At 41.8% G+C, this 18,060-nt stretch overlaps 1 protein-coding gene across 2 annotated transcripts in view; it reads right to left on the reverse strand.

Moving 5' to 3' along the window:
* FREM1 (FRAS1 related extracellular matrix 1) overlaps nt 1-17,806 on the reverse strand; it is a 78,472-nt gene extending 60,666 nt beyond the window's left edge. For both annotated transcript variants that reach the window (XM_082204467.1, XM_082204466.1), the window contains exons 1-7: nt 17,373-17,806; nt 10,867-10,961; nt 8,427-8,731; nt 7,195-7,391; nt 5,411-5,734; nt 2,499-2,607; nt 1,287-1,418 (exon numbers count right to left, since the gene is read on the reverse strand). In XM_082204467.1, coding sequence (XP_082060593.1) covers nt 1,287-1,418; nt 2,499-2,607; nt 5,411-5,734; nt 7,195-7,391; nt 8,427-8,731; nt 10,867-10,961; nt 17,373-17,603 — 1,393 coding nt within the window. In that variant the 5' untranslated portion in view covers nt 17,604-17,806. The remainder of the gene's footprint in view (nt 1-1,286; nt 1,419-2,498; nt 2,608-5,410; nt 5,735-7,194; nt 7,392-8,426; nt 8,732-10,866; nt 10,962-17,372) is intronic.
* Between the last annotated feature and the right edge of the window lie 254 nt (nt 17,807-18,060).

Raw genomic sequence — 18,060 nt, forward strand, 5'->3', positions numbered from 1 at the left:
TGTTAGTGAAGCAAACAAGAACATATTGCAACAGAATCCAAACTCCCTATGAATGCAACAACATATAGGCTTCCATGTCGCAAGAGCACATTATTTGGAAGACTTAATGAGTTACCCACAGTTAAAATTGCAGAATAATAATTTTGCAACATGTGGCAATTAAAATGCATCAAGCAATTTTCCACAGTTTTTTATACAAATAACATGGGATGCAATTTGACATTCTATCCATTTTTGGTGGGCTTTTTTAAAAAAGTACATGAAAAATGTGCATTTAAATTAGATATCTGTTCCCTAAAATACATGGTGTTTTTTTTTGTTTTTTTACACTTTTCAATGCATTCCTCCCCTGAAATACATAGTTTTTTAGTTTTAGTTTTGTTTTATGTTGTTTTTTTTAAAAAACTGTATTGGAAAATTCATAAACACACATAATCAGAATGACAATCTGTATATAAATTTGGGACCTGCAAATTAGGTTTCTTTGCTTTGAAATGCAGACCAAACACATTTCTCCTCTATTCTTAGAATCAAGCAGAGGGTTGTGTCCAATGTTAGTCATACTCAGAAATAATAATAATAATGATGATGATTATGTTTATTTATACCCCGCCCTCCCCAGCCAAGGCTGGGCTCAGAGTGGAACCATTGAACTTGATGTGCATAATTAACTTAGGACCGTTAATTTCAATGGGTCTATTCTGAGTAGTACTTAGTTGGACACAACTCAGAGTCTTCCCCATCACTGACTAGCTAATTCTTTAAAACTGAGATAACAGGGACTGCGCTTGGAACCTTCTGCATGCAAAAATATGTCCTCTACCACCAAGCTATAGTTCTCTCCCTAACCTTTAGGGTCCAAAGGTTTAAGAAATACACGGATGTGTCTTTAGTAAGTTCATGTGGGGCCAGTACTAGACTTACAGCTGTGCAGAAGTCATACAAAGGCATTTGTCAGAAACCATGCCTCACCGTATGTTCTCACAAATGCTGTCTTGTCTAGGGTTGCGATACACCTGGAATTTCCTGGACATATCCAGAACAGTGCAGTCGGCAGAAATTGGTGTCTGGACAGAAATCGGTCAAATGTCCAGAAGAAGCTCAACAACTTTTCTGTCTGAATTTTCACTGTTTGAAAAATATGGCAACCCTAGTCTTGTCATGAGCCCACTAGTGGCTTCCTCCTCAAGTCCTCATTGTCATGGCAGCTGAAAAGGTGAATTGTTGCATGAACTGCACTGACCAATAGTAACATCTGTATACAGACATCAGGGAGGACACAATACCTCTTAGAGTGAGCTGTCCATGCTGTAGACCATCAACAGTGACTATGCGAACACCATTGATGTCATCATTGTCTACAATCTGAAACTGCTCCCAAGTTATAGGGCGAGACTGTCCTTCCAGGAGATCAAGACCTAGAACAGAAACCCTGAAGCTGTAATTTATTCAGAACAGTAAAATAAGTGCAACCTAGCACTAATGGTGAATTCCTTTCTATAACAGATGCCAACCAATTGCATGGGGCCTTTGAGTAAACCATATTCAAACAACCATATGGTTTACTCAAAAATCCCATGCAAGTAGTTGGCATCTGTTATAAAAAGGAATTAATTTCATCCGTATAGAGCTCTGGAGGTAACTCTTTGAAGCCTCATTTAGCACTGATCCCTTCAAGAAACTTCACTGGGGACAATGGCAGACCCTCCAAGTGTCCCTATTTTCCAGGGAAAGTCCCAGATTTACAGAAGCCATCCTGGTTTCTGATTTGATCCTGAAATGTCCCACTTTTCCACAGGACGTACCTATTCTCACCAGAGAAATGTTGGAAGGTTTGGAGTTATCTGAACCCCGAGCCATCTGAAGGCAGCCCTGTATAGGGAAGCTTTTTAATGTTTAATGTTTTATTGTGTTTTTATGTATGTTGGAAGCTGCCTAGAGTGGCTGGAGCAACCCAGTTAGATGGATGAGATAATAATAATAATAATAATATAGGACATCCCTATTTTCATCAGAGAAATGTCAGAGGGTGTGCAATGGCTTTCAGATCACATGCTCATTTTGATTCAACAAGGGACACATGATGCAGATATGAGTTGACATCATGAACCTCCCCTAGGTCTTCCTAGGAGGCAGCACAAAACTAGTGTCACACTGAGCCTGGTTAGCTCAGTTGATTAGAGTGTGGTGCTAATAACCCCAAGATTGCAGGTTTGATCCCTGTAGCTGCATGTTCCTGCATTGCAGGGGTTTGGACTAGATTATCCTCAGGGTCCCTTCCAACTCTACAATTCTACAAGTCAACGAGTCTATGACATAAACAAACTCAGGGACAGTTTCTGCAGCTACCTTTCCCCACAAAATAGCATATTCCTATGCGGCTTCTCATTTAAGAAGGCTAAAGAACCTACGGAAAGAATATTGGTTTGTTGCATTTGACCTCTGCAGCCACATCTTGTCTTTTAAAGAAAACTATCAAGCATAATATGAATTCTCACCAGTATTCCATGAGACCCGAGGAGCATTTGTGTGTGCCGTTCTAACAGAGATATGGATAGTAATTGGTGAACTTCTTTCAAAGTACAAATCATGAACTTCAAACTCCACCTGTTACACAAAAATGGAAACAGCATTTTCTAAAGATTACCTGGGAAGATGAAACAGCAGCTGACAGGTAAGAGACTATTGCAGAGTAGAGAATCTGTGGCCCTACAAATGTTTCTGGGCTGTTGCTACTGCCATCCCGGACCATTGGAGATGCTATCTGGGGTTAATGGGATTTGGGGTCTAACAACATCTGGAGGGCCAATTGTTTACAACCTCTGAACTAGAGAAATCTTGAAAGATCTTGAGCTCAAAATAACATAGGAAAACAACCACAGAGAGGTTTAGAGTGCTAAATGGAACCAGAATGTTTAAAAGACCATATGTTTCCCTCCATAATCTCCCATATCCCCCCTTTTTTAAAAAATGCTGTTCCCTGTAGTCAGTTTGTACAATTTAATTCTTAAAAAAATGTTTCATACGTGAGACATTCATTTTAACTTCCACAAGAGGGAGCACTAATTATACTTCCATGGTATTTTTGCAACTGAAAATGAAAAGGCATTCTTTAAAAGAATAGAAATCACCCCCCTTTTAACCATTTTTTGAAAGAAAAAAAACCAAACCAGAAATAATTAAGGTAATAGATAAAAATAGGCTAAATAGCAGCTTATGGAACACATTTTCACTAAGGAAAGGGCACTGATGTCTCTGTTCCAACCATACTCACTGCCATTGCTATTTGCTAAAATTTAAAGAAATGAGAAGATCCAGTCATAGGTGACATTTATCTTTTCTGTTTAAGCTCTCATAAGCATTTATGTATCTCAAATACTTGTAATTCTTTTCTAATGTTATTAAAATGTATAAGTTCTCCCATCTTATCGCCTCTCAGCATCAACCATTCCTCACACAGCATGCACAACAGAACATGGCAGATTCCCTGAAAGGATTAAAGGATGGCATTGGATGAAAAACATCGGTAATAATAATCATAATGAACATAAAGCAACTATATAACTTTCAAATGCTCTGATCCACATTTTTAGTAACTTGGGAATTTATAAGGAAAGAGGGTTTCATGTTTATTAAGGGGCAAATAGCCCTCATGATTCTGACAAATTAACCGAGGCAGTTGAACAAACTTTAGTGACACACTGAGATGTCATGTTGGTTCACATGCGCATGCAGCTCTCCCGATTCCTCATTATTTTATAACTTAACATTTGATGACCTGTAATACAATATGTGAAATCACTCTTTTGAAAAGTGCTGTGATGTAACCAGAGAATTGGTCAAAAGTCCAAAGTCCCACTGAACAGGAGCCCCCTGTTCTGAAATGAAGTAACACAAACTGCAGTCTATAGAGAGGGAGTCTAACAAGGCTATTAATTCCAGAGTCCAAAATTACCTAACTGCCACCACCATGACTGGAAGTCACTGATCTGTTTCTGGGCAATGATACTCAGCATGGTACTCCTCCTGCTGCAAGGTAGGTTAGGCTAAGACAGCCTTTCTCAGCCTTGGATCCCTAGATGATGTTGGACTACAACTCCCATGATTCCTAGCCAGCATATAACGAATGATCAGGGATGATGGGAGTTGTAGTTCAAGAACATCTGGGAAATCCTGGGTTGAGAAAGGCTGGGCTAAGAGATGGCAACTGGCCGAAGGTCACCCAGTGACCCACGCAGCTGAGAGGGGATTCGAACCCCATTCTCCCAAGTCATAGTCCAACACTCCAGTCATTGTGACACATGAGAGGGGGGGGGAGCTCCCGTTGCTCTGTCCCAGCTCCTGCCAACCTAGCAGTCCGAAAGCACGCCAGTGCAAGTAGATAAATAGGTACCACTGTGGCAGGAAGGTAAACTGTGTTTCTGTGCACTCTGGTTTCTGCCACAGTGTCCCATTGCACCAGATGCGGTTTAATTATGCTGGCCATATGACCTGGAAAGCTGTCTGTGGACAAACGCCAGCTCCCTTGGCCTGAAAGCGAGATGAGTGCTGCAACCCCATAGTCACCTTTGACTGGACTTAAGTGTCCAGGGGTCCTTTACTTTTATCTTTACCTACACAGCAATGAAATTCCCAAGTACCCTATTCGACAACAGAAGTGGAAAGAGAAAGGATTGCCAACGAAGGAGGAACGGCTTGTGAAAATGATGGAACGTAATGGCATAAAGAGGACATGATGACAAAGTTTTTAAGGAGTAATGGAGACCACTGATAATCACCAATATATGAAGTTGCAGGCAGGATTTGATATACAGTCAAACCTTGGTTGTCAAACACATCTGTTCCAGAAGCCCTTTCAGCTTCCAAAAAGTTTGACAACCAAAGCACAGCTTCCGATTGGCTGCAAGAGCTTCCTGCACTTAAGCGGAAGCCGCGTCAGATGTTTGCCTTCTGAAAACATTAAAAAACTAGAGCATTTACTTTCAGGTTTTCGGCATTCGGGAGCCGAAACATTCCAAAGCAGAGGTGTTTGGAAACTGAGGTTTGACTGTTTAAGCCAGGCATAGGTGAACTCAGCCCTCCAGATGTTTTGGGACTACAACTCCCATCATTCCTAGCTAACAAAACCAGTGGTCCAGGATGATGGGAATTGTAGTCTCAAAACATCTGGAGGGCCAAGTTTGCCTATGCCTGGTATAAGCAATGGATTACTGAAATATTTGATGGTAGCGGGATTTAGCTAATAAAAGTATGTGTATTATAAAACAGCTAATAAAAAGGAATAAACAAACAAACATCAGGACAGTAGGAGTGGAAAGCCATCAAGAAACCGTATATTTTTTTTAAAAAGTCTTTCTTGATAAATGCTTTGAAATCTTGTGAGAGACTTCATTAAAATCGCTTTGGTTACCTCATAATTTCTCCTCTCTGTGTGGCTGCTGTTTGGTGGCTGATAAGCAATAAGCATATCATTGAGGCTGTTCCACGTGAAGGATGAGATGGGCCTCGTGTGGTCTTGCAGATGAGTGATGTAGCCTTCCCGGGGTGGTTTGGTGATGTTGAAGATGAGCAGGGATTTGGCTGTTTCACTGTCTTCAGCATCCAGTATGGTCGTTGACAGCAGGCTCAGAATGAACTGGTCTGCTTCTAGGATTTGCATAGCCATGAAGGCAGCTTGGGGCGGCTGGTTAGGAAACGCACCTCCAATGTGAACGGGAAGCCAAGCATGCTCAGACTGCGGAAGAAGAAGCAGCAGGTGACAAAGTAAGCATCTAATTATGGCCGAATGTTCTTCTGGCAGCCTAACCCAGTGGTGCCATCCAGATGTTTTGGACTACAATTCCCATAAGTCCCAGCCTGCATGTCTGAGGTTGATGGGACTTGTAGTCCAAAACATCTGAAAGGCATTAGGTTGGCAAAGGCTGGCTTCACCTAAGCCTGCATCTGTCTATGCCAAAGTTCCTTCCTATAAGGCCAGGGGTCAGCAACCTTTTTCAGCCATGGGCCGGTCCACCGTCCCTCAGACCATGTGGTGGGCCGGACTATATTTTGAAATATAGTGTGAAGTTTATGGCATGTAATGCCTTGAAAGAAAATATTATGAAAATGATATACAGGTGGTACATGACCCCAGTCAAGCTTGCAAAAATATACCATTTGCATGATAATAAATGTTGGAAATGTAAGGAGACTGAAGGGACATTCTTTCACCTCTGGTGGACTTGTCCAAAAGTGAAGGCCTTCTGGGAAATGATTTATAATGAGTTAAAAAAGGTATTTAAGTATACCTTTCCCAAGAAACCAGAAGCCTTCCTCTTGGGTATTGTCGGCCAGAAAGTGTTAAAGAAGGATAGAACTTTTTTTATGTATGCAACAACAGCAGCAAGAATACTTATCGCAAAGCATTGGAAGGCACAAGATTTGCCCACACTGGAAGAGTGGCAGACGCAATTGATGGACTACATGGAACTGGCTGAAATGACTGGCAGAATCCGAGACTTGGGAGAAGAGACAATGGAAGAGGACTGGAAAAAATTTAAGGACTATTTACAAAAACAGCACAAACTGTATGAATGTTAAGAAACTGCACGACTGAAAAGAGCATGGTACCAGCAACTTAGCTAAGATATATGAGACTAAGTGAAGTTTAAGAAAAAGATGAAATCTGAAGTAATATTATGTTTGAATTAAGCTGATAAGTATTGGACAAAAATTATTTGAAGTTTGAGACATAATATTTGAGAAGTATAAACTAAGAATTGAAAACAAGGTAATAAATTGCTGTTTAAAACTTTATTATTGAGAATGCAGGGAAGGGAGATGTGAGGAAGTCCAGTTAGGTATGAAAAAATGTGTTATGATGTTTTTTATCTTAGATTTATGTTTTTGTTTATGTATATTTTTCTTTGTTTGTTATTTCTTGGTGAAGGGATTGTATATGTTTGATGATTTTCTTTGTTTGAAATTTGCAATAAAAATATTTATAAAATAAAAAATATATATTTTGAAAAAAATATATGAAGAAATTCCTATGCCCCAGAAATAACCCAGAGATGCATTTTAAATAAAAGGACACATTTTACTCATATAAAAACATGCTGATTCCCGGACCAGCTGTGGGCCGCATTGAGAAGGCGATTGGGCCACATCTGGCCCCTCGCCCTTAGGTTGCCTACCCCTGTATAAGGCCTTTACCTTGTAGATGGTCTTGCTTCTGCTGTCTGTGAGATCCAGCCTGATGGGAACGTAATCAATGTTGGGCGAAGGAGGGTCCAAATGCTGGTACCTTAGGCCCATCAGGAGAAAATCTTCACAGCTCACTTTAATGTTCTGTATGGTCTTCAGGCCCGAAACACAGCTCCCAGATGGACACTTTTCACCTCTCCTATGTCCTAATGGCCCAAAGGAAATCACAGTGGGTTTTTTCTCTCTCAACAGAAACATGGACAGAAGATGCAAATCAGACACCAGAAGCTAGGAACAGTTCACCACTGAAATACCTATGGGAAGGAATGAGGGGGCTATGAAATGTTCTGTGAATAATTTTAATAGCCAGCTCCAGTTCTATGTTCTCTGTGAATCAGGTGGAGCATCTCTCTGTTCATAGAATGCACTCCCAGAGAAGCCCACCAAGGACACTTGCCTGACGTCCACTCTTATTATTTTTTAGGCACCATGTTAAGGCACATCATTTTATTGGCCATGATACAACAATAAGTAACCAAACAAACCCGTGTGTTGCAAAGAAAACATCAGTAATGTCTACGCAACACGATGACCATGTACATATGCAATAGACAATCTTTTAGAGAATTCCTTCAAACCATAACAAGTCCAAAATGAAATCTTTAGTCTCAAAGTCCCTGAAAATCTTTAAATGAAGCGAGGTACCAGACTTTGTACGATAGAAGACAAGCTGTGAAGCTTTGTGTATTCAGCAAATATGATGTCCAACACTGAACAGTGATTCCGGATATTGACTACTGTTTCGTAGAATTCTTCGTCAGTGTGGTGGGATGATATAGAATTGTTTCATAAACCCATCTTATTTCGAATGAATGTATGTAAATGAAAATATAAAATGCTGTGGAGCTGTGCTCATGTAACAATGTACATGGTCATCATGTTGCATAGACATTGCTGACATCATTTATTGGGCAGAGGCAGCAGCTTACAAGGGCCATTGGGGGAACTAATGTTGTATGCATGACGTCAGGACGTTGGTTGGAAGGAGCTGGGGCAGAGCCAAACACAGTGGCCATTCAGCTTTAATGGCTGGTGGCTCCTCCTCCCATGATGTTCCATGATGTGTCACGTCATGCCCCTCCCCATAATGTGGAGGCAAGTTGGCGCCCCTGTACAACCTCATCACTGAATGAAGATATTTGTGGTGACATAACAGGTGCAGAGAAACAAAGTGTACATACCGGTTGTGGGAGGGAAACGATGAGGCTGATCTCCACGAGGTGGTTCTTCTTCTTCTTCTGATCCTCTGACAAGTTGCCCATGGGCTGGCAGGAAAGTTTCTACAGAAATCAGGCTTATGGTACAATCCAAGTTTATTTTCCTGTTGTAGTCTAAAGTAATTACGTTCTTGTTAATTACATTGGACAGGCCATGAAATCCAGCGACCTGTAGGGCACTTGAGCTCATCTTGATAATATTACAATCTGGTTCAAGTAACTTTACAAGGAAAGGAACCATTTCGGTAAATGTCTCAGTTTCTGTAAATCTGCAAAGGGCAGCAAAAAGACAATCAAATTTTAGCAAGCAAAAGAGTTGGGCACATTTTGGAATCTACAACATTTGGTATATTTTAATTGGAACCTGTTTGTGGGTTTCCCAAAGGCTTGTCTACTGTGATAATACAATGCTGGGCTATATGGGCCTTTGGCCTGATCCAGCAGGTTCCTCTCATGTTCTTACAAAATTCAGAAAACCTATTTATGCATTGAGGGGGCTGAACTCTCATGAAGCTCTGTCTCAAACTTCAAGATTCATCCCTATAGTTATGCCAACTTATTAATTCATCAGGTAAAAAGGTAAAGGTAAAGGACCCCTGTATGGCTAAGCCCAGTCAAAGGCGACTATGAGGTTGCAGCCCTCATCTCGCTTTCAGGCCGAGGGAGCCAGCGTTTGCCCACAGACAGCTTTCCGGGTCATGTGGCCAGCAGGACTAAACCGCTTCTGGCGCAACGGAACACCGTGACGGAAACCAGAGAGCATGGAAACGCCGTTTACCTTCCCGCTGCAGCGGTACCTATTTATCTACTTGCACTGGTATGCTTTTGAATTGCTAGGTTGGCAGGAGCTGGGACAGAGCAACGGGAGCTCACCCCGTTGTGGGGATTCGAACTGCCGACCTTCTGATCAGGAAGCCCAAGAGGTTCAGTGGTTTAGACTACAGTGCCACCTGCGTCCCTAAGTGCATGGTCCCAATTATATGGTTAGGCAAACCTATTATTTCATTTAATCAACAACATCCTACAACAGAAATGCAACCTTGAAAGCTGGAAAGTATAAGCAATACCATATGAGCCAGTTAGCTCTTCTTCTTCTTCTTCTTCTTCTTCAGTGAGCCAGTACTTTTCTCCTCACTGGCTTAATCATTTATTTAGATATTTATATGCCACAGAATCGTGGCAACAAAATGGCACTCACAGAGGTGGACAAACACCACAATGGCCAGCCCTTCTGCTGTTGGAGAGGTTTTAAAGAAAGGCTCTTTTTGTTTTTGAGTAGGAAGGCCTTCAACAACCCTCAAAGCCTGATTTAGCTCTGTTTGTGTTGTGAATCTAACCCTCTGGGGTGGGTTTATGACCTACTATCTTGAGATATCCGATTACTGGAGCCATAATTCTTCCCTGCTGACAGTAGCAACAGGCACAATCAGTGTTATTATCCATAATTTTATTTATGGGCCAAGGAATAGGATGAACGTACATAATTTGTTTAATGCATTTGGTTTTGCAACCAATGGGCACCTTGGATTTTTTATTTTCTTCTTTTTTGCACTTAAATTATTTATTATTAATGTTGCAATACATATATGAAATCTTTACATATTTATACATATACATTATATTCATAAATTCACATTTTCACATTTCATTATGTACCAACATTTATCCATTTCTTATTTCTTGCCCTGTGTCTTCCCTCCACCCATGCGTGACTTCCTTGTTATTATTATGTAACTTTATTATTGAGATTGTAATTTTGTATCTTAATAATTAAACATTCAATCTTCTATATCAGCTTAGCTTAGCTTAGCTTAATTTAACTAACTGTGAAATCAGTCTATACATATCAATAAATTCCTGTTGGAGCATCTTTTGGTTATGTATTCTTCTACACATTTCCATTCCTGTTTGAGATTTTGATTAGATTGCATTCTAATTGTTGCCGTCATTGTTGGTAATTCAATCATTTCAAAAAAATTATTTTGCCAATCTTTCAATGTTGGTACTTCTTCTGATTTCCATTTTTTCCCCCAATCAATAACCTTGCGGCAGCTGTTGCATATAAAAAGATTTTTTTCATGTCTTTTGGGATGTCATTTGTTATAATTCCTAAAAGGAATGTTTCCGGTTTCTTACTAATTGTTGTTTCAAACATTTTTTTTCAGTTCCTCATGTATATTTCCCCAAAATTTCTTAATTTTATCACATCCCCACCATACATGATATAAGGTATCAGAGGGATCCTTATATCATGGATTTTTTATTTTCTTTGTGACGCAATATAAAAGAAAACTCAGATGAGATAATTCACTTAGCATTACCTTTAAATATTAGGTGAATGGTAGAAACATGCTTGTTCTTTCCTAAGAAACACCCCCTGAGACATCACCCCAGTGCTGCTTACCTGTATAACCTCAGCATGACTAAGTCTTCATTGAGAATTGGGCATCCGTTGTGAGTGTACTTGACTTCATTGGGAAGAAAATGGCAATCGAACACCTGTTGAAAAATGGGCTTTGTTTAAAGAGGAGGCAGCATATTTCAGACGTTTTCCCTTTGGCTCATTTTGGTTTGTCTCGAAAAAATGTTTTGCAATGCAGAAGGTAATACATAATTACCCTGTGGTATATATATATATATATATATATATATATATATATATATATATATATATAATGGGTAGATAGCTTAACAATGTTTCTGGGACTGTTATAAGCCGCTACAATCTTTGAGCAATCAGAGACTTCTGGGGTTCCAAGAGCTTTACCCAGGGCTCAGTTTCCTTGGAATGAAGGACAATAGAGACTGTGTTGTCTTTAGCATATCTGGTTTTATTTACACATACATACAACCACTTGAGAATTTGGTATAGTGGTTAAAGAGTCAGACTAGGACCTGGGAGACCAGGGTTCAAATCCCTACTTGCTTACTGAGTAAACTGGGGCTGGTCACTGACTCTCAGCCTAACTTAAGTCACAGGATTGTTGTGAGAATTAAATGAGGAGGGGCAGAACCAAGCATACCACCTTGTGCTCCTGGGAGAAAAAGGTGGGATATAAATGCAGCAATCAAACAAACATATCTTCAGAAGATATGCTTGTCTCCCTTATATTTTATGTAAAGTGGCCCTCAGTGCTTTGTGATCATATCATGATCCTGTATACTGCAGCATTCTTAAGATAGACTTCCGAGTCTTCCTAATACACAGACGTATAATACGTATAAACAGAGTATAATAAGGAAGGACAGATGCTGAAGCTGAGGCTCCAGTACTCCAATACATGAGAAGAGAAGACTCCCTAGAAAAGACCCTGATGTTGGGAAAGATTGAGGGCACAAGGAGAAGAGGACAACAGAGGACGAGGTGGTTGGATAGTGTTCTTGAAGCTCCTAACATTAGTTTGACCAAACTGCAGGAGGCAGTGGAAGACAGGAGTGCCTGGCATGCTCTGGTCCATGGGGTCATGAAGTGTCGGACACGACTAAACGACTAAACAACAATAACATCATCATCATAATAAACAGTGACACAGATCCAGTTATTTGCATTTAGTTCCCATTTAACTCAATGGGATTTAAGTTGAAGTTGGCAAGAACTAAAATTCAACCAACTTAGTCTGGAGGATCAAGCCAACTGGGACTATGGAGCCGCAAATTGTATATCGGATATCCAACCACACATTGCTGCTGCTGTCTGACTCTCAGAGCATTTTCATACAAGTTCCCACTCACTGCAAATGATTTGGACTACAGTCAGACTCTACTTTTTAAGATGCTGTCAAGGTTTGTCATTGCTTTTCTCCCAAGAAGCAGGCGTCTTTTAATTTCGTGGCTGCTGTCACCATCTGCAGTGATCATGGAGCCCAAGAAAGTAAAATCTCTTGGTGCCTCCATTTCTTCACCTTGACAGCATCTTAAAAAGTAAAGACATCACCTTGCCAACAAAGGTCCGTATAGTAAAAGCTATGGTTTTCCCAGTAGTGATGTATGGAAGTGAAAGCTGGACCATAAAGAAGGCTGATCGCTAAAGAATTGATGCTTTTGAATTATGGTGCTGGAGGAGACTCTTGAGAGTCCCATGGACTGTAAGAAGATCAAACCTATCCATTCTTAAGGAATTCAGCCCTGAGTGCTCACTGGAAGGACAGATAGTGAAGCTGAGGCTCCAATACTTTGGCCACCTCATGAGAAGAGAAGACTCCCTGGAAAAGCCAGTGTGGTGTAGTGGTTAAGAGCGGTAGTCACGTAATCTGGGTAACCGGGTTCGCTTCCCCGCTCCTCCACATGCAGCTGCTGGGTGACCTTGGGCCAGTCACACTTCTTTGAAGTCTCTCAGCCCCACTCACCCCACAGAGTGTTTGTTGTGGGGGAGGAAGGGAAAGGAGATTGTTAGCCGCTTTGAGACTCCTTAAAGGGAGTGAAAGGCGGGATATCAAATCCAAACTCTTCTTCTTCTTCTTCCTGATGTTGGGAAAGATAGAGGGCACAAGGAGAAGGGGACGACAGAGGACGAGATGGTTGGATAGTGTTCTCAAAGCTACCAGCATGAATTTGACCAAAGTGCGGGAGGCAGTGGAAGATAAAAGTGCCTGGCGTGCTCTGGTCCATGGGGTCACGAAGAGTTGGACACGACTAAACAACTAAACAACAACACAGACAGACTGCTTTGGCCAGAATGCTCATTCACATTACGCTTGCCTTGCTTTCACTATATTTCCCCCTGTATCCAAAAATGGTCCAACACATTTTTTGTAACTGAGTTAAATAATAATAATAACCCGCCACACATACACACAGGGTGGCAAAGACATAATAAGCTAAACAATTTGTCACCATTAAATTATTTCCCCATATCTGTCACCTGGCAGGGCCAGCATCACCTAGCCTAATGGTAAAGGCAGCCTCGCCTGCATTGACATTGGGCAGTACATTCCCACCGACCCCACACATCTGAGCCCCTCTCACCAATTTCGTCTCACAAATGCAGCCAACCCAGGAGAGAAACCAGATGCACCTCTTAGTCAATGCAGGTTTACATTTCTTCGAAGAGTTGATTTAAAACAAAGCCAATTTAAGCCCCGCATGTGGAAATGACATCAGGTGCTCACTGAAAGAGCGCTAGGAAGTCAGAGAAGCAAATTAAGGCTCACGTCTCCAAATGCTCTTAGCCCTGAGAATTCAGCTTCCTTCTAATGGAAGACGAGAGCTGCAACATGGTACAGGCAGTGCTATCCATCAGAGAACTATGGCCATAATAGTCATAAATTGTGTTTTTCCAGAAGACATCATTAGTTCCTCCACTTAATTGATAACAAGGGAGATAAATAATGAAAGCTTTTTTCCTCAACATGACTCTTGCCGTAGACAGACAATGATTATAAAATAGACACAATCTGCTTTGTTAAAAGGAAACAGCTGTTTTATGCTTCCTAATATGTTTTTCTTTCATATGAACAGGCAGCCATAATTGTCTATAAATTTAACAAGTAAAACAAAGGAGAGCTAAATCTTTTCCTAATTACTGTCTGGCTTTGCTTTTATTTCCACTTCAACTACTTTTCAATTACAATTTGTAATTAAATTGTCACACATTCCTAGCACATTACTCACTTTAACGACAGCAAAGGAAATAATACGACAGGTTCTTGCATAATGCAGTGTTTGCTGGTTAAAAGCACAATCTCTTTAGCAAAACAAGGGCAAGTTCTGCCATGGGGGGAGGGGGGGCTGGCAGTTAAGAGTTGCCAACTGACCAGAGCATGTTCTGCTTCTATGCTATTAGCATCAGCTCAAAATGAACCGAAGGCATGGCGATCAGCATTATTACCTGATGATAACTGCATACTGCTATTAGGCATAGGTAAAGGTAAAAGGACCCCTGACCGTTAAGTCCAGCCATGGACGACTCTGGGGTTGTGGCACTCATCTCACTTTACTGGCCAAGGAAGCCAGCGTTTGTCCGCAGACAGCTTCCTGGTCATGTGGCCAGCTTGACTAAGCTGCTTCTGGCGAACCAGAGCAGTGCACGGAAAGACTGTTCACCTTCCAGCCAGAGTGGTACCTAATTATCTACTTGTACTTTGACATGCTTTCGAACTGCTAGGTTGGCAGGAGAAGGGACCAAGCAACGGGAGCTCACCCCGTTGTGGGGATTTGAACTGCTGACCTTCTGATCGGCAAGCCCAAGAGGCTCTGTGGTTTAGACCACAGCGCCACCCATGCCCCTCTATTAGTCATAGGGATATGCAAAAAACAAACAAACAAACAAACCTCACAACCCTATGTCTAGAAGGATAGCAGAGGTTACAGATATACTGTGTGTCATTGTTCCAAAATCCCTTGCTAATTTCCAGTGTCATATTTGTTTCTTCATCATGGCAGCTTTATTCACAGTAAAGCATCTCCACACAATGCTTCATCTTAACAAATGAAGAATACAGAGATTATGCCACTGTGCATTGGGTGAGGTAGAATCCACAGAGCACATTTTATTGAGCTGTCCCTTCTACAACGATTTAAGACAGTATCTTATAACTCCATACTTACCCCAGCTCAGTTCCCGACAAAGAGGAAAGCAGGCAGCATATCTGCTAAATAAGTCTTCTGGGAAAACAACCTTGTCAGTGGCTAAATTTCTTTTCCTGGCACTCAAGTGTCGGAAACGTATAACTGAATGCTTTGATGTGGGTTATCTGTGAGAGGTCTAGTTCTGTGGCCCTACCTTACTTATGTATCTCCTATGATGTTATAGTTTATAATTATTGTGTAATGTTTTAATTCTGACTATCGGTCGAATAAAGAAATTGATTGATTGATTGATTGATACAAGTCCTACTGGAGCAAAAAAGAAATAAGACGTCTACTTAGACCAGCTTCCTCTTCTCCACAATGGGACAAACAAAGTTTCCACCTAGTTTGCTGTTTGGTTGCAAACTTCTTAGGGTTAGTTTGCAGAAATTAATTTCTTTTAAATGTACAGTGGTGCCTCGCAAGACGAAATTAATTCGTTCAGCAAGTTTTTTCTTCTTGCGGGTTTTTCGTCTTGTGAAGCACGGTTTCCCATAGGAATGCATTGAAAATCAATCAATGCGTTCCTATGGAGACCGTCCGGGGACAGAGGGGAAGCGCCTTGTTTAAAGCAAGGGGCGGCGGGGAGAAGATTGCTTCTCCCCGTTGCCTGCCCCGCAATCTCTGGGGACAGAGGGGAAGGCGCGCGGCGCTTCCCCTCTGTCCCTGGACCTGTTTTAAAGCAAGGGAAGGGGCAGCGGGGAGAATCGCTTCTCCCCACCGCCCCTTGCTTCAAAACAGGTCCGGGGACAGCGGGGAAGACGCGCTGCGCTTCCCCGCTATCCCCGGAGCTTGCGGGGCAAGCTTCGTTTTGCGAAGCAAGCCCATAGGGAAATGCGGCTTGCGAAGCGGCTAAGAAAATGAAAAACTCCTTTGTCTAGTGAGTTTTTCGTCTTCCGAGGCATTCGTCTTGTGGGGTACCACTGTATGTGGGTAGCCATGCCCACTTTGGGCCACACCCACCACTGGCATACACTCCTAGGCTTGCCATACATCTGGAAAATTCTGGACATGTACTGAAATTGGATAAAAAAGTGTGCAACTGGTTGGTGCACGAGCAGTATTCATTGAAGCAAAGTGACCAGAACAATGTTGATTGATAATTGGTCACATTTTTATGGGCTGCTTACTACATAAGAGTGAAACTTCATAATGCTATAGCCAAAATAATATAAAAAGAGCCCAGAGGAGTCAGAACAAAGGTCCATCTAGCTCTGGATCAGGTTCCCACAGTAGCCCCCAGGAAGCTCATGAGCAAGGCATTCAGGCAGCAGACTGCCCCTAGCCACTGATATTCCAAAACCAAACTAGGCATATGGGATTTGCATGACTGCATAGGTTGCATACACACCATATGTTTAAACTACATGCCTTTCCCCAAAGAATCTTGGGATCTGTAGTTTGTTGAAGGTGCTGAACCTCGGGCTCTCTTTGTGTGTGAACTACAGTTCTTAGGATTCTTGTGGGGGGGGGCCTGTTTACTTTAACTGTTTGGTGTTCACATAGTCCTCAAATCAAACATTTCCTCACCCAGCAGCAGGAGGAGCCGAGTATAATATTGTGCACCTGACACGTTTTTGTTTCCAATACCAGGGTGGCGGAAGAAAACACACATGATCACTGCTCTCAGGGCCAGCCACACTGCTCTCAAAGCATCACATTCTATTTTGTATTAGTAACCAGATCGAGAAAACGTTGCTTTCTCCACACAGGTTCCCATAAGTAAACCCAGATGTGACAAAAGTAGAAGAAAGGTGATATGGGAAATATGTCTGATGTGGAAAGAAGGCATAAAAAACCCCTTTGTATGTTTACCATCTGTTGATGGTAATTCTTGGGAACTGAGCAAGTCCCATGGTATGCTGTGCATTCACGTTTTAGTCACGCCATTACTACATGGGGAGCAATTAAAAGGAACCCTTGCTTGTGGTTAAGAGCTGTACAGCGCTGGGCTTTGCCCTAGGGGTCTTATCTAAAATGTACATGAACAGCTGACTTACCTCCTGGTGGCTTTTAATAATAGTTTTTAAAAAACCAAAGCGAGCACAAATTAGAAGCGTTTGAGGGCAAAGTGCTGTTTCATTCAGCAGCAGTGGAGAAAAATTAGAGATAAGTCTGCTTTGCCCATCGATATATAGGTGGGGTTGTATGCAGTTGCTTCAGTTTGGGAAAAGATGTCTCAAAAGCTTTTAACTAACAAACAAGCTTCACTCACAAGGGAAGCCAATGCTATGTATGAGAATGGCCATTCCGCCGTTCCAAAGTCCAGTTACTTCCAATAAGTCGTCCCTTTTCCTCCTCTTCCCAGCTCCCCAAATTGCCATGCCATGATATTTCACATACCTGTGGGGTTAGTTTCCCAACCCTCTGCGTCATCGGCTCGTTCATCACAACTTCCACTTTGCAAGCGTCCTTCTCTCGGGGAATGGAAAACTGCAGATCCTCTTGCAACAGGAAGATGGACTGGCCCTTCATCACTTTTGCCCCACGGTTGACGTTGACAAAGGAGGAGTGGATGCTTCTCAGATTAAGTGCAAAGACCAAAAGGAGCCAGCTGTTCCCCAAAGCCTTCATAGTGTGGTTAGCAAAGGAGAAAACTCTTTAGGGAAAGGGGGTTGTTTTCTTAGTCCTTCCTGGGAAGCTTCACCAGCTGATCATGGGCATCAGGCTACAGTGTCCTCCATGTGCTTTATCAAGAATATTTCCTGCATAATGGAATCTGGACACGGAACCCTTTCAAAGAATCCTCAGGTAAATAAATTCATGGATCAATCCCAACATTTCCCCCCAAAATCTAGGGGATAGGGGGAAAAGAGAGAGAGAGACAGACAGACAGAGAATGACAGTAATGAAAAGGAAGGTGCTATGCATTGCATCTGTTGCTACAAGTGAACATCATCCCTTGACATCCCACATAATCATATTTCATTTCACAATGAGCAAATGAGCTATGTTGATGGGAGACAGGCAGCTGAAGAGCTTTATCCAGGCTGCTACAACTCCCCATCTACACCCCCATGCTCAGACCAAG

The sequence above is a fragment of the Podarcis vaucheri genome (assembly GCF_965113315.1).
Source record: "Podarcis vaucheri genome assembly, chromosome: 17".
Taxonomy (NCBI): Eukaryota; Metazoa; Chordata; class Lepidosauria; order Squamata; family Lacertidae; genus Podarcis; species Podarcis vaucheri.